The sequence below is a fragment of the Pempheris klunzingeri genome, chromosome 17 (genome assembly GCF_042242105.1).
Source record: "Pempheris klunzingeri isolate RE-2024b chromosome 17, fPemKlu1.hap1, whole genome shotgun sequence".
Lineage (NCBI taxonomy): Eukaryota > Metazoa > Chordata > Actinopteri > Acropomatiformes > Pempheridae > Pempheris > Pempheris klunzingeri.
The window spans coordinates 1072573-1087457 of NC_092028.1; the positions used below are offsets into that span (position 1 = coordinate 1072573).

At 44.0% G+C, this 14885-nt stretch overlaps 2 protein-coding genes across 2 annotated transcripts; both read right to left on the reverse strand.

Annotated features, from left to right (window-relative positions):
• Positions 1-1188: 1188 nt before the first annotated feature.
• On the reverse strand, positions 1189-4894 carry LOC139216157 (keratin, type I cytoskeletal 13-like). Its single transcript, XM_070847211.1, has 7 exons — positions 4450-4894; positions 3769-3851; positions 3246-3402; positions 2780-2941; positions 2142-2267; positions 1840-2060; positions 1189-1366 (listed from the first exon to the last, which is right to left on the reverse strand). Exons 1-7 carry the CDS (start codon positions 4843-4845, stop codon positions 1264-1266), a joined length of 1248 nt encoding a protein of 415 aa, XP_070703312.1. The 5' UTR covers positions 4846-4894; the 3' UTR covers positions 1189-1263.
• Positions 4895-11392: 6498 nt separating this feature from the next.
• On the reverse strand, positions 11393-14885 carry LOC139216156 (keratin, type I cytoskeletal 13-like). Its single transcript, XM_070847210.1, has 7 exons — positions 14441-14885; positions 13760-13842; positions 13237-13393; positions 12771-12932; positions 12133-12258; positions 11831-12051; positions 11393-11570 (listed from the first exon to the last, which is right to left on the reverse strand). The coding sequence occupies exons 1-7, from the start codon at positions 14834-14836 to the stop codon at positions 11468-11470; spliced, it is 1248 nt and encodes a 415-aa protein (XP_070703311.1). The 5' UTR covers positions 14837-14885; the 3' UTR covers positions 11393-11467.

Here is a 14885-nt window from a genome sequence, read left to right on the forward strand (position 1 = left end):
CCAGGATTCAGACATTTACTTTACTTGTACTTTCAGATTCATATAAAAAAAACATTTTATTATCGAATGCAAACGCATTTCAGTGGAAAGGTTGCAGATCTGAGCTTTCTTTTACTTGAAATGTGCAGTGAGTGATTTTCACTTGTTCACATTCGTGAACAATTCGTTGCTACCGGTATGGGGTACAGGGTTTGTTGCTGTGTTCTCAGTGGATGTTGGACTTCGCTAAGGCTGCCCCTTATCACTGATCCTCTTCGTGATTTTCATGGACAGGATCTCAAGGTGCAGCCGAGGTGAGGAGAGCGTCCGGTTTGGGGACCTCAGAATTGCATCTCTGCTTTTTGCAGATGATGTGGTTCTGTTGGCTTCCTCAGACCAGGACCTTCAGCAGGCACTGGGGCGGTTTGCAGCTGAGTGTGAAGCGGTCGGGAAGTTCAGCCTCCTGGAGCTCATTAGAGAGAGCCATCTCTTCAGCAGGACAGCTAACTGTTAGCACACTGACAGCTAACTGTTAGCACACTGACAGCTACCTGTTAGCACACCGACATCTAACTGTTAGCACACTGACAGCTTGCATATTGACAGCTAACTGTTTGCATATTGAAAGCTAACTGTTAGCACACTGACAGCTAACTGTTAGCACACTGACAGCTAACTGTTTGCTTATTGAAAGCTAACTGTTAGCACACTGACAGCTACCTGTTAGCACACTGACAGCTAACTGTTAGCACACTGACAGCTAAGTGTTTATTTCTGTTACGTTTGTTGGTAATGCTGAGGGGCCAGAACGTGATAAACGTCTACAGAAGTGCTGGAAACAAGTATTATAGTATTATTATAGCATTATCACTGTAACTGTGACTTGGCAGTGAATGTTGAAAACGGGGACTTTTTATTGTTTTATGGATGTTTGTCAGCTCACTGAGACCAAAACAGTCCTGGACAAAAACAAAAACTCACTGTGTTACATTCAGGCACATTTTTGCAATTATTCTTCACATATTCTTCACACCAAAACACCAAAACAAACTCTTTCTTTGCATGTGAAAACTTATTCAGTAACAAACCTGGTTCTGATATCATGAAGTTTTTATTTCTATGCAGAATAAGAGAATAAAAGTTGATACAAGTTGAGTTGTTTCTACTGTATGAAGAGTTCAGATACTAATACACACACACACACACGTGTTTCAGTTCATCAGAAGTATTTTATTGGTGTATTTCTGAGAACGGCTGGCAGTGTGTTGATGGATGTTTGTCGTCTCACTGAGTCGTGAGAGTTTCAGAGCTGACCTCTTCACCGTCTACGATCTCCTTGGTGACGATCACCACTTTACGAGTTGTCGTGGTGGTCGTGGTTGACGGGCTGCAGGAAAACACACAAACAAGAGTCCTGTTAGCTTCCATTACTCTGACGAACTGGTTTCACTGGTTCTGCAGCTGCTTTCAATCCTCTACAAACCAGCAGGATAAACATGTTTATTTAATGGGTTTTTCTGTAAAGTTGCAAAATATAAAATCTACTTATCATTTATCCATATAAAAATGTTTTATTATTATTGCAAAGAGGTGGAATCATGTATTGAAGCCCATTTCTGTGAGGAAAATCAGTTTTGCTGTCCAAGTAATGATAAAATAACCATTTTGGATGTTTTCACTTTAAAGATATATATCTTTGTACTTTACTGTATATTTGTATAGAAGTTTATATGTTCATTTTATGATTTTTATGTATTTTTGAATAATTGTAACATTCTACTTAATTTACTATCATAACTTTGTCTTGTCCACTATCCTGCATTATCCCAGTATCATCCCAGTGTGGACTGGTCCACTCACGTGAGCAGCTCTCCGTCCAGCAGCCTCCTGTACTCGGCGATCTCCATCTCCAGTCTGGTCTTGATGTCCAGCAGGGTCTGGTACTCCTGTCCCTGGCGCTCCAGGTCGGCCCTCAGCTGGGCCAGCTGGGCCTCCAGAGCGGACACCTGCCTCTGGTAACCTCCCAGCATGTTAGCGTACCTGGACTGGGTGTCGGCGAGCGTTCCTTCCAGAGACGCTTTCTGAAGGGGAGAAGAAACTATGAGATATTTACAGACTGTGTTGATTTACATGAAAAACACCAAGACATAGTAGAAACCCACCATGCTGAGCTGTGCTTGGAGTTCGATCTCCAGACCCTGCAGCGAGCGTTTCACCTCTGTGACCTCTGAACGTGATGACTGAAGAGTCTCTGTGCTCACGGCCACCTCCTTATTGAGCTCCTCAGACTACAAAAACCACCAAAACAAAGAAAGAAAAAGTGTCAGAAATCAGGTCTGAGGGTGTGTCTCTATTCATAAATCAACATGTATGCAGATGACACTCTGCTGTTTGTTTATAGTACTCACTGTAGTAACATACCAAACAATGTATCCTCATAAATCACACAGTTTTTCCAGTCATATATATTTTCTATATATTTCAAGTCATATGTTGTTTTTATGTAGTCTTGTGTAACAGCTTTGGGAATCTTAAAGCCCTTGTTTAGGTGTCCTAGCATGCAGTTCCAGTTGTAGCCACTCGACCCTGCTAGAAAACCTCTAACTGTAGTGGAGTGAACAGGGAAACGCCCAAAAGGTCCAGCTATTTTCTCCACATGAAGGTAGAGGAAGATAATGTCTTCTTTCTTGAAAATGATGGCGTCATCATACAGACTCTAAAGCTTAAGGAATATACTTGGAAGAGGATTTGTTTTTATCTCAAAAGTGCTTCCTGATGTCAGAGGGTTTATGTTGCTCACCTTGGCATGGAACCAGGACTCGAGCTCTCTGCGGTTCTTGGTGGCAACGGCCTCGTAGTGCTCTCTGATTCCGGCCATGACGGCGGACAGGTCCTCCTGGGGAGCGGCGTCCACCTCCACGTTCACCTGGCCTCCCATCTGGGTCCGCATAACCAGCAGGTCCTGCAGAGTACAGAGTTTGGAAATCAGTCGAAGATAGCGGTAACAAACATCTGAATCACCTTTTGACTGATCCTCAGACAAAACCAGCAGTTTGAAGATTTTGGACTTGTATGAATAAAAAAATTATTATGATTAACTAGTAATGAAATAATGAAGTTTTACGTGCAACTCGACTCTAATTCAGGATACAGTGCAAGACATTCAATGCCTCAATGTTGATTAACTGATTGAACCAACTGAACTTAATGATTTTAGAATGTTTTTCTCTTTGTAAAGTAGTGAAAGATTGCTGTTCTGTGCCCACCTCCTCGTGGTTCCTCTTGAGCTGGATGAGTTCTTCCTTCAGGGCTTCGATCTGCATCTCCAGGTCAGATCTTCCCAGAGTCAGCTCGTCCAGGACCCTCCTCAGCCCGGAGATGTCGGCCTCCACCGACTGACGCATGGCCAGCTCGTTCTCATACCTGCACACCAACAATCAAATCAGCTGCTTCATCCAAAACGGGGAAACTTCATCAGTCATTTGTTCAAGCACACTTGTATGGATGGATGGTAAGGATGATTTCTTTCAAACGTTACCATCATCTTTGCCAAATCTCACGCTAAATAAGCCTCAAAGTCAGTATAGTTCAGTGGGTTAACTGGGCTCTCTCTGCATACAAGACAAAGTCTGAACACCACAGTACAGAGAGACAGAACACTTTCACTGTATGTTGACCTTTTCCTCATTCACTTTGCTCTGTGATTGTAGTTACTTTCACAAGAAGAAGAGAGGGCTGAACGTGTTTTCAGCTGGAAACCATATATGAGTTGTTTGATCGTATACTCACTTGACCCTGAAGTCATCAGCAGCCAACTTGGCGTTGTCAATCGCCAGGTAGAGAGACCCGTTCCTACGGGTGGCGTCTAAGATCTGAAACCAAGAAGTGTAAGTTCAGACTGGAAGTGTTTCACTTGACCCACTGGTATCAGTGTCGCTAAGTGTAACCGGCACTGAGACTCAAAGACAGGAAAGGAAGCGTGGCTGCAAGTTTGTCATGTTTCAGACAGAGAATTCAAAGAAAAGTGAAACTTTATTTTTGGATTTGTTGGTTACAGGCTGCACACGAGAGTAAAGAGTGAACAGTGCTCAAAGGGTCGTGAGGCAGCTACAGAACTGATTAAAAACTATGCAAATAGAAGTCATGTTTCCTGTTTTAGTGACCTTTTGTTCTTGTTTGCACATCATGCAAAACTAGAGCTGTGGCCTGTTTCAGCTGCAGGTGGCCTCTGTGTGTTTTGGGTGTGGCCGCACCCGTTTTCATCCTGCAGGAAACAACGAATCATGACCGCCTGCACACCTGAGTCTGGCTGCAGGGCTTATCATGTCAATGAGGAGCAGCTATTGTGCTGGAAAAGATTTAATCTCCAGCACAAAAGTTTGGGAGTTCAGGCAAATGGAACAGCTTGAGCACCTTGAGGTCTGTGGTCGAGGAGACCGACCTGTGTGCAGAATCAGAACCTGGTCTCACCTGGCCCTGGAAGTCGCTGATGGTGACCATGAATGCGGTGCAGTCGTGGCCCTCAGGTTTGGTCTTGCTCTCCAGGAACTTCCTGATCTTCAGCTCCAGGTCGGCGTTGGCCGTCTCCAACTTGCGCACCTTCTCCAGGTAGGAGGCCAGGCGGTCGTTCAGGTTCTGCATGGCCATTTTTTTGTTGTCTGAGATGTCGAGGGCGTCGGACAGGTTGAAGCCGGCACCGGCACCGGCACCAGAGCCAGCGGCAGAAAACCCTGCACTGGCAGAGGAGAAGCTTCTGGGAGCGCTCACGCTGGAGATGCGGATCCCGGAGCCTCCGGCGCCGGCGTACACGCTGGGGGCCCTCATGGTGCCGAGACGGCTTCTGCTGGACATGGAGTAAGTGGACATGGTGGAGGTGTGTGTCTGCTCTGGAAGGAGAGGACAGAATGAGGGAGAGGTTGAACTCTGCTCCTTTTATGCTACCTGAAAGTGAGGGAGGGGTTCAGGATCCGGCCCCCGCTGAACGCCTCAGGGCTGCAGGCCGAGCCACATGACAAACAGGCCAATCATAGCAGGAATGTTAGTATGTGGCTGTTGCATAATGATATGACATCCAGGAGCTCTGTGTTTGTTCTGCCATCTGAGAAGGACTCTCAGGTGACTCAGTGGTCTGCTCCTCTGAACACCTGAAGGAATCTTCTTTTATCTAATTGGATTTCAATCAGTCAGATTTCTTCTCTTCACTGGCTTCCAGTAAAATCTAGAATAGAGTTTAAAATCCTTCTCCTCACCTCCAAAGCTCTTAATGTTCAGGCTCCATCATATCTTAAAGAACTCATAGTACCGTACTACCCCACTAGAGCACTGTGCTCCCAGACTGCAGGTCTACTGGTGGTTCCTAAAGTCCTCTAAAGTAGTGATGGAGCCAGAGCTTTCAGCTATCAGGCTCCTCTCCTGTGGAACCTCCTTCCAGTCTGGGTTCGGGGGGCAGACACCCTCTCTACATTTCAGAGTGGACTAAAAACCTTCCTTAGTGATGAAGCCTATAGTTCAGGACTGGATCAGGCCTTGGACCAGCCCCTAGTTATGCTGCTATAGGCTCAGACTGCCGGGGGACTCCCATGATGCACTGGGCTCCTCTCTCCTCCTCTTCCTCTCCATCCTGATGCTTCATGTCTCTTTAATGTCTGTTACTAACTTGGTATCTTCCCCGGAGCCTTTCTGTGCTTTTCTCATCTCTCAGGTTCCTGTGGATCCTGGTCCTGGTCCTCCTGCTGTGGTTCTCAGGTCCCTGTGGATCCTGGTCCTGGTCCTCCTGCTGTGGTTCTCAGGTTCCTGTGGATCCTGGTCCTGGTCCTCCTGCTGTGGTTCTCAGGTCCCTGTGGATCCTGGTCCTGGTCCTCCTGCTGTGGTTCTCAGGTCCCTGTGGATCCTGGTCCTGGTCCTCCTGCTGTGGTTCTCAGGTTCCTGTGGATCCTGGTCCTGGTCCTCCTGCTGTGGTTCTCAGGTCCCTGTGGATCCTGGTCCTGGTTCTCCTGCTGTGGTTCTCTGGCTTCATGAAGTCACACAGTATTCTGGTTTCTCGGTTTGTTTAAAAAAAGGAACAAAGTGACCGTTCAAACTCTTTCAGAGCTTAAACATGATCACATATTCAGAACTTCAGATAATAAATCTGTGAGCTGAGATGACCAGAACAGTCAGGTGTCTGAGCTCTTTACCTGACACAGCACAGGTGAGCCTCTGGTAGCAGGACAGGTCGACATCACAGCCAATCACTTTCCTTTATTTATATAAAGAACAGAAACAAAGATCATCTGAACTGTTTTCATAAATGAAGAAGAAACATGTCAAATGGACCGGATATAAACCTGAGATCCACACAGGTAAACACACACAGTGAAAGTACTAATACTACACAGTGATAATTAGCAGTAGCAGTAGTGGTATTAATATTAATATTTACTTACTTATGTCATTTTTTATTCCCACTAACACTACTTCTCTGCTTTCTGAGGAGTTTTACTTCTGTATGTTTACCTGTGGAAATAGACAAAAAACTATAAGATTAGTTAATAAAAAGTGAGAATTATTATAACATGAGCTCTGCCTTCAGCTGATGCTTTAAACTGATGAACACTTGAAGGATCAATGACGAGAATCAATAATATCTGATAGATTATTCTGCATATTTTTAGTACTTTTACTAAAAGAGTCTGAATGCAGCACTTTTACTCATTAGAGTGTTTCTACACTGTGGTTTTACTGGTTTTACTGAAGGAAAGAGACATGAAATAAATCATGTATGACCTGAAGGAGACAACAAGCCTCCTCCTCCTCCTCCTCCTCCTCCTCCTCAGGCTGTGACCGCGCCTGGATTCTTTACAAGTTTCCTTTAATTACCTCTGGGTTTTCTCTGTTTCATAAATCTTCTTCTTCTCTCTTTCTGACCCCAACCCTTCATCTGACCATCAGGATTTAAAATATTCCAACACATTTTAAACACGTTCAAAGACTCTCTGTTAATAGAAGTTGGCGTCTTTCCACCAAACTCCATTAGATTTTTACTGAGTTTTAGTTAAACCTGTCAACGTGTGTTTTTTTTAAAGTCTTAAACTTCCAAACAGATGACTCTGGTTCCTGTGGATCCTGGTCCTGGTTCTCCTGCTGTGGTTCTCTGGTTCCTGTGGATCCTGGTCCTGGTTCTCCTGCTGTGGTTCTCTGGTTCCTGTGGATCCTGGTCCTGGTTCTCCTGCTGTGGTTCTCTGGTTCCTGTGGATCCTGGTCCTGGTTCTCTGCTGTGAATCGTCAGCCACTGACACTTTTCACTGATATTATTCCTATTGTCGTCTCTATAGTTGCTGTTAAAGACTGAATGATTGATTGATTGATTGATTGATTGATTGATTGAAGCCCAGCTCTCTTCGGTCTGTCAGTGGACCTCTGTGGAGCCACTTTGATCGTTCATGGTGGAGCGCTGCAGCCGCCGCTCCTCAGTCGATATCTAAATGCGTCAGGTGTTCCCTGAAGAGTTTAACACCCACGTTAGGACGCATTCCAAACAGCTGGTCCCATGGCATTGCTTCTTATTTTGCGACCCCCCAGGTTTATCTTGCCCCCATGTTGGGGACCACTGTCTACAGCTACAGTAGCTCCACAGTTTTATTCTACTTAAAGGAAATAACTGCACTTGGTTGAAAATGTCTACAATGTGTGAGCATTTCAAACAAAAGGTGACTTTTTTTTTTTTTTTTTTAAACTCTTTATTTATGTTTTTTATTTTCTACAGACAAAAAGAACCGACAAAAAACAAAAAGATAACAAATGTAGTGGGGTTCTACTGTCAGAATAGAAACCTTACAAATTCAGTGAGTCAGGGGTCTCCAACCTTTTTCAAGCTTTGAGCTACTTTTACACAGCAAGAGCGTCAATGAGCTACCCTCATCTCGAAAACTCCTGTGTAGCTGTGTGATCAAGGATGAGTTCACCTGCAGATAGATATTTTCAGCCAATTTGTAGAAAGTTACAAAAGATTTGTTCTTCTATATTACTGAGTTTATGTTAATGTTTTCAGACTGTATAAAAATGAGACAAATCAAGCAAATGTGCATTCAGAGAAGACTTTTGGCAACCCACCAAGAAAGAGCTTAAAAAGTACTGGTTGGAGATGCCTGTGTTATATAATGTGTCCATTTTTCCCATCTTTTCTCAAATTTGCCCATAGTTAGTCTTAAATAATGAGTCATCCTTTCCATCACATAGATTTCGTTCATAATTTCTCTCCACTGTGTTACAGTTAAAATGTCACTCTTCATCCAGTTTCTTGTAATAGTTTTCTTACAGGCCAACAAGATCACTCTGTAGAGGTAGGCGTCCTCCTTACGTACCTCCTCTTTTGCTGGCAGTCCAAAATACATAGTCCCTGGATCGTTTCATATTTTGTAGCAAAATATTTCTTCAATTACTTTTGCAATATTCTCCCAAAAAGGTTTTACATTTGAACAGGTCCAGAATATATGAGAATGACTGGCATCCTTACTACCACATAGTCTCCAGCACGGTTGTAAAATTTTGAGCTGCTTACTTTTGATATGTGGTGTAATAAAATATCTAATTATGTTTTTCCAGCCGTATTCCCTCCACTGTCTGGAGCTGGAGAATGCCAGTCATCCTCTGACAATTTAAGTTGTAATTCAGCTTCCCACTTTTGTTTTACATATATGGAGTTATACCCATTACTATTGTGTAGACATTTATATAGTTTGGATACAATTTTTGATGGCAATCTTCTGAAAGCCCCTGTCACCATTTCAATTAGTTCACTGCCCTCTTTTGAAAAGTGAGTCCTTATGTCTGAGTTGAAAAAGTGTCTTAATTGGAAGTACCTAAACAGGTCTGAGTTATTTAAGTTAAATTCAACGTTTACTTTCTCAAAAGATTTAAACATTCTCCCTTCAGTTAGGGTACACACGGCTGTGATTCCCTTTTCCACCCATCTTTTAAAGGTATCGTCAAGCTGACCACTTCTAAATTTAGGGGAATGTAGGGGCCATACCAACAGTTTACAGTCTCCTTCCAACTTGGATTTATTCACTATGTCCCACCAAATGTTAAGGGTTGTTTCAATTATAGGATTTACCTCTTTAGGCCGTGCACAATCTTTATCACCAAGTCTCCATTGAGGTTGGCACGTATCATAGTTAGGTTCAATATGTTTCCATTTGGAATAATATTCTTCTGCGCACCAATTAATCACATATCTCAACTGAGCAGCTAAGAAGTATTCCTTTAAATTTGGGAGAGAAAGACCTCCTTTCTTTTTCTCAAGTTGAAGCGTTTTAAACCTTACTCTTGGTTTCGAACTGTTTCAAATAAACCTACTCACTTGTTTATCCCATTTAGCGAACTGTACATCTGGAATATGGACTGGTAAAGAGTTGAATAAATACATCAACCGAGGCAATACATTCATTTTTATCACCTCTATTCTTGAGCTGAGATCTAGAACCAAGTTTGTCCATTTTGTCAAGTCTTTTTGGATTTCTGTATTTATTTTGCCATAATTAACTTCATATAATGCAAAAGGTGACTTTTACTTTTTAGATTATGATTCTGTTGAAGTCCGCTGGCTTAAAGGGCAACTAAGTGGAAAAATACAGAAAATATAGAGCAGCTCAATAGAAAGAGTTTCTAAATAATTCAAATCAAAAAGGTATTTTTGGTGTTTTCTACCAGCAGAATGACACACCTGACTGTGTAGAGACCAAAATGTGAGGAGATTGATTTTTAGAATTGGACATTTTTCTCATTTTCTAAAATACCCAGAAAAGAGTTTGGTTGGCGGCTTGTCAAAAGGTGGGAGGGAGACCAGAGGTTACAGAAGGTTTTTGAGCATAAGGTTACAAAGGGTGAGTTCTATTCATCAGACTGTTAAAGTGGATAAAGTTTTTTTGCCTCGCAGAAGTAAAACTATTCAGTGTTTTACAAGAGAACAGCGAAGATAGAAGACGTGTCTGTGAGAAGTCAGTCATTTTATACTCATTTTTTAATATGTTCCTAACTTAATAATCATCGTAATCTTGTGACCTCTTTGCACAGGCTGGGAGGGCAGACTGATGGAGCCTCACCTGACGGGCCTGTTTCTGTCCCTCTGGGCCGTCAGACCTCAAACGCCTCACAGCTCACAGGCCTCAGATCAGCCCACAGAGAGACGCTAAAGACCAGAGGCACTCTGAGCTGAATCCAGAGCAGCTCATTAACCTGTCACACACCTGAGGGTGAGTCTTTCAAAACACAGTAAAGAGTTAGAACAGGTAGAATTCATGCAGAACTATTAATACAAGGTTGAACCAGGATTCAGACATTTACTTTACTTGTACTTTCAGATTCATATAAAAAAAACATTTTATTATCGAATGCAAACGCATTTCAGTGGAAAGGTTGCAGATCTGAGCTTTCTTTTACTTGAAATGTGCAGTGAGTGATTTTCACTTCTTCACATTCGTGAACAATTCGTTGCTACCGGTATGGGGTACAGGGTTTGTTGCTGTGTTCTCAGTGGATGTTGGACTTCGCCAAGGCTGCCCCTTATCACTGATCCTCTTCGTGATTTTCATGGACAGGATCTCAAGGTGCAGCCGAGGTGAGGAGAGCGTCCGGTTTGGGGACCTCAGAATTGCATCTCTGCTTTTTGCAGATGATGTGGTTCTGTTGGCTTCCTCAGACCAGGACCTTCAGCAGGCACTGGGGCGGTTTGCAGCTGAGTGTGAAGCGGTCGGGAAGTTCAGCCTCCTGGAGCTCATTAGAGAGAGCCATCTCTTCAGCAGGACAGCTAACTGTTAGCACACTGACAGCTAACTGTTAGCACACTGACAGCTAACTGTTAGCACACTGTCAGCTACCTGTTAGCACACCGACATCTAACTGTTAGCACACTGACAGCTAACTCTTTGCATATTGACAGCTAACTGTTTGCATATTGAAAGCTAACTGTTAGCACACTGACAGCTAAGTGTTTATTTCTGTTACGTTGGTTGGTAATGCTGAGGGGCCAGAACGTGATAAACGTCTACAGAAGTGCTGGAAACAAGTATTATAGTATTATTATAGCATTATCACTGTAACTGTGACTTGGCAGTGAATGTTGAAAACGGGGACTTTTTATTGTTTTATGGATGTTTGTCAGCTCACTGAGACCAAAACAGTCCTGGACAAAAACAAAAACTCACTGTGTTACATTCAGGCACATTTTTGCAATTATTCTTCACATATTCTTCACACCAAAACACCAAAACAAACTCTTTCTTTGCATGTGAAAACTTATTCAGTAACAAACCTGGTTCTGATATCATGAAGTTTTTATTTCTATGCAGAATAAGAGAATAAAAGTTGATACAAGTTGAGTTGTTTCTACTGTATGAAGAGTTCAGATACTAATACACACACACACACACACACGTTTCAGTTCATCAGAAGTATTTTATTGGTGTATTTCTGAGAACGGCTGGCAGTGTGTTGATGGATGTTTGTCGTCTCACTGAGTCGTGAGAGTTTCAGAGCTGACCTCTTCACCGTCTACGATCTCCTTGGTGACAATCACCACTTTACGAGTTGTCGTGGTGGTCGTGGTTGACGGGCTGCAGGAAAACACACAAACAAGAGTCCTGTTAGCTTCCATTACTCTGACGAACTGGTTTCACTTTTGGATGTTTTCACTTTAAAGATATATATCTTTGTACTTTACTGTATATTTGTATAGAAGTTTATATGTTCATTTTATGATTTTTATGTATTTTTGAATAATTGTAACATTCTACTTAATTTACTATCATAACTTTGTCTTGTCCACTATCCTGCATTATCCCAGTATCATCCCGGTGTGGACTGGTCCACTCACGTGAGCAGCTCTCCGTCCAGCAGCCTCCTGTACTCGGCGATCTCCATCTCCAGTCTGGTCTTGATGTCCAGCAGGGTCTGGTACTCCTGTCCCTGGCGCTCCAGGTCGGCCCTCAGCTGGGCCAGCTGGGCCTCCAGAGCGGACACCTGCCTCTGGTAACCTCCCAGCATGTTAGCGTACCTGGACTGGGTGTCGGCGAGCGTTCCTTCCAGAGACGCTTTCTGAAGGGGAGAAGAAACTATGAGATATTTACAGACTGTGTTGATTTACATGAAAAACACCAAGACATAGTAGAAACCCACCATGCTGAGCTGTGCTTGGAGTTCGATCTCCAGACCCTGCAGCGAGCGTTTCACCTCTGTGACCTCTGAACGTGATGACTGAAGAGTCTCTGTGCTCACGGCCACCTCCTTATTGAGCTCCTCAGACTACAAAAACCACCAAAACAAAGAAAGAAAAAGTGTCAGAAATCAGGTCTGAGGGTGTGTCTCTATTCATAAATCAACATGTATGCAGATGACACTCTGCTGTTTGTTTATAGTACTCACTGTAGTAACATACCAAACAATGTATCCTCATAAATCACACAGTTTTTCAAGTCATATATATTTTCTATATATTTCAAGTCATATGTTGTTTTTATGTAGTCTTGTGTAACAGCTTTGGGAATCTTAAAGCCCCTGTTTAGGTGTCCTAGCATGCAGTTCCAGTTGTAGCCACTCGACCCTACTAGAAAACCTCTAACTGTAGTGGAGTGAACAGGGAAACGCCCAAAAGGTCCAGCTATTTTCTCCACATGAAGGTAGAGGAAGATAATGTCTTCTTTCTTGAAAATGATGGCGTCATCATACAGACTCTAAAGCTTAAGGAATATACTTGGAAGAGTATTTGTTTTGATCTCAAAAGTGCTTCCTGATGTCAGAGGGTTTATGTTGCTCACCTTGGCATGGAACCAGGACTCGAGCTCTCTGCGGTTCTTGGTGGCAACGGCCTCGTAGTGCTCTCTGATTCCGGCCATGACGGCGGACAGGTCCTCCTGGGGAGCGGCGTCCACCTCCACGTTCACCTGGCCTCCCATCTGGGTCCGCATAGCCAGCAGGTCCTGCAGAGTACAGAGTTTGGAAATCAGTCGAAGATAGCGGTAACAAACATCTGAATCACCTTTTGACTGATCCTCAGACAAAACCAGCAGTTTGAAGATTTTGGACTTGTATGAATAAAAAAATTATTATGATTAACTAGTAATGAAATAATGAAGTTTTACGTGCAACTCGACTCTAATTCAGGATACAGTGCAAGACATTCAATGCCTCAATGTTGATTAACTGATTGAACCAACTGAACTTGATGATTTTAGAATGTTTTTCTCTTTGTAAAGTAGTGAAAGATTGCTGTTCTGTGCCCACCTCCTCGTGGTTCCTCTTGAGCTGGATGAGTTCTTCCTTCAGGGCTTCGATCTGCATCTCCAGGTCAGATCTTCCCAGAGTCAGCTCGTCCAGGACCCTCCTCAGCCCGGAGATGTCGGCCTCCACCGACTGACGCATGGCCAGCTCGTTCTCATACCTGCACACCAACAATCAAATCAGCTGCTTCATCCAAAACGGGGAAACTTCATCAGTCATTTGTTCAAGCACACTTGTATGGATGGATGGTAAGGATGATTTCTTTCAAACGTTACCATCATCTTTGCCAAATCTCACGCTAAATAAGCCTCAAAGTCAGTATAGTTCAGTGGGTTAACTGGGCTCTCTCTGCATACAAGACAAAGTCTGAACACCACAGTACAGAGAGACAGAACACTTTCACTGTATGTTGACCTTTTCCTCATTCACTTTGCTCTGTGATTGTAGTTACTTTCACAAGAAGAAGAGAGGGCTGAACGTGTTTTCAGCTGGAAACCATATATGAGTTGTTTGATCGTATACTCACTTGACCCTGAAGTCATCAGCAGCCAACTTGGCATTGTCAATCGCCAGGTAGAGAGACCCGTTCCTACGGGTGGCGTCTAAGATCTGAAACCAAGAAGTGTAAGTTCAGACTGGAAGTGTTTCACTTGACCCACTGGTATCAGTGTCGCTAAGTGTAACCGGCACTGAGACTCAAAGACAGGAAAGGAAGCGTGGCTGCAAGTTTGTCATGTTTCAGACAGAGAATTCAAAGGAAAGTGAAACTTTATTTTTGGATTTGTTGGTTACAGGCTGCACACGAGAGTAAAGAGTGAACAGTGCTCAAAGGGTCGTGAGGCAGCTACAGAACTGATTAAAAACTATGCAAATAGAAGTCATGTTTCCTGTTTTAGTGACCTTTTGTTCTTGTTTGCACATCATGCAAAACTAGAGCTGTGGCCTGTTTCAGCTGCAGGTGGCCTCTGTGTGTTTTGGGTGTGGCCGCACCCGTTTTCATCCTGCAGGAAACAACGAATCATGACCGCCTGCACACCTGAGTCTGGCTGCAGGGCTTATCATGTCAGTGAGGAGCAGCTTTTGTGCTGGAAAAGATTTAATCTCCAGCACAAAAGTTTGGGAGTTCAGGCAAATGGAACAGCTTGAGCACCTTGAGGTCTGTGGTCGAGGAGACCGACCTGTGTGCAGAATCAGAACCTGGTCTCACCTGGCCCTGGAAGTCGCTGATGGTGACCATGAATGCGGTGTAGTCGTGGCCCTCAGGTTTGGTCTTGCTCTCCAGGAACTTCCTGATCTTCAGCTCCAGGTCGGCGTTGGCCGCCTCCAGCTTGCGCACCTTCTCCAGGTAGGAGGCCAGGCGGTCGTTCAGGTTCTGCATGGCCATTTTTTTGTTGTCTGAGATGTCGAGGGCGTCGGACAGGTTGAAGCCGGCACCGGCACCGGCACCAGAGCCAGCGGCAGAAAACCCTGCACTGGCAGAGGAGAAGCTTCTGGGAGCGCTCACGCTGGAGATGCGGATCCCGGAGCCTCCGGCGCCGGCGTACACGCTGGGGGCCCTCATGGTGCCGAGACGGCTTCTGCTGGACATGGAGTAAGTGGACATGGTGGAGGTGTGTGTCTGCTCTGGAAGGAGAGGACAGAATGAGGGAGAG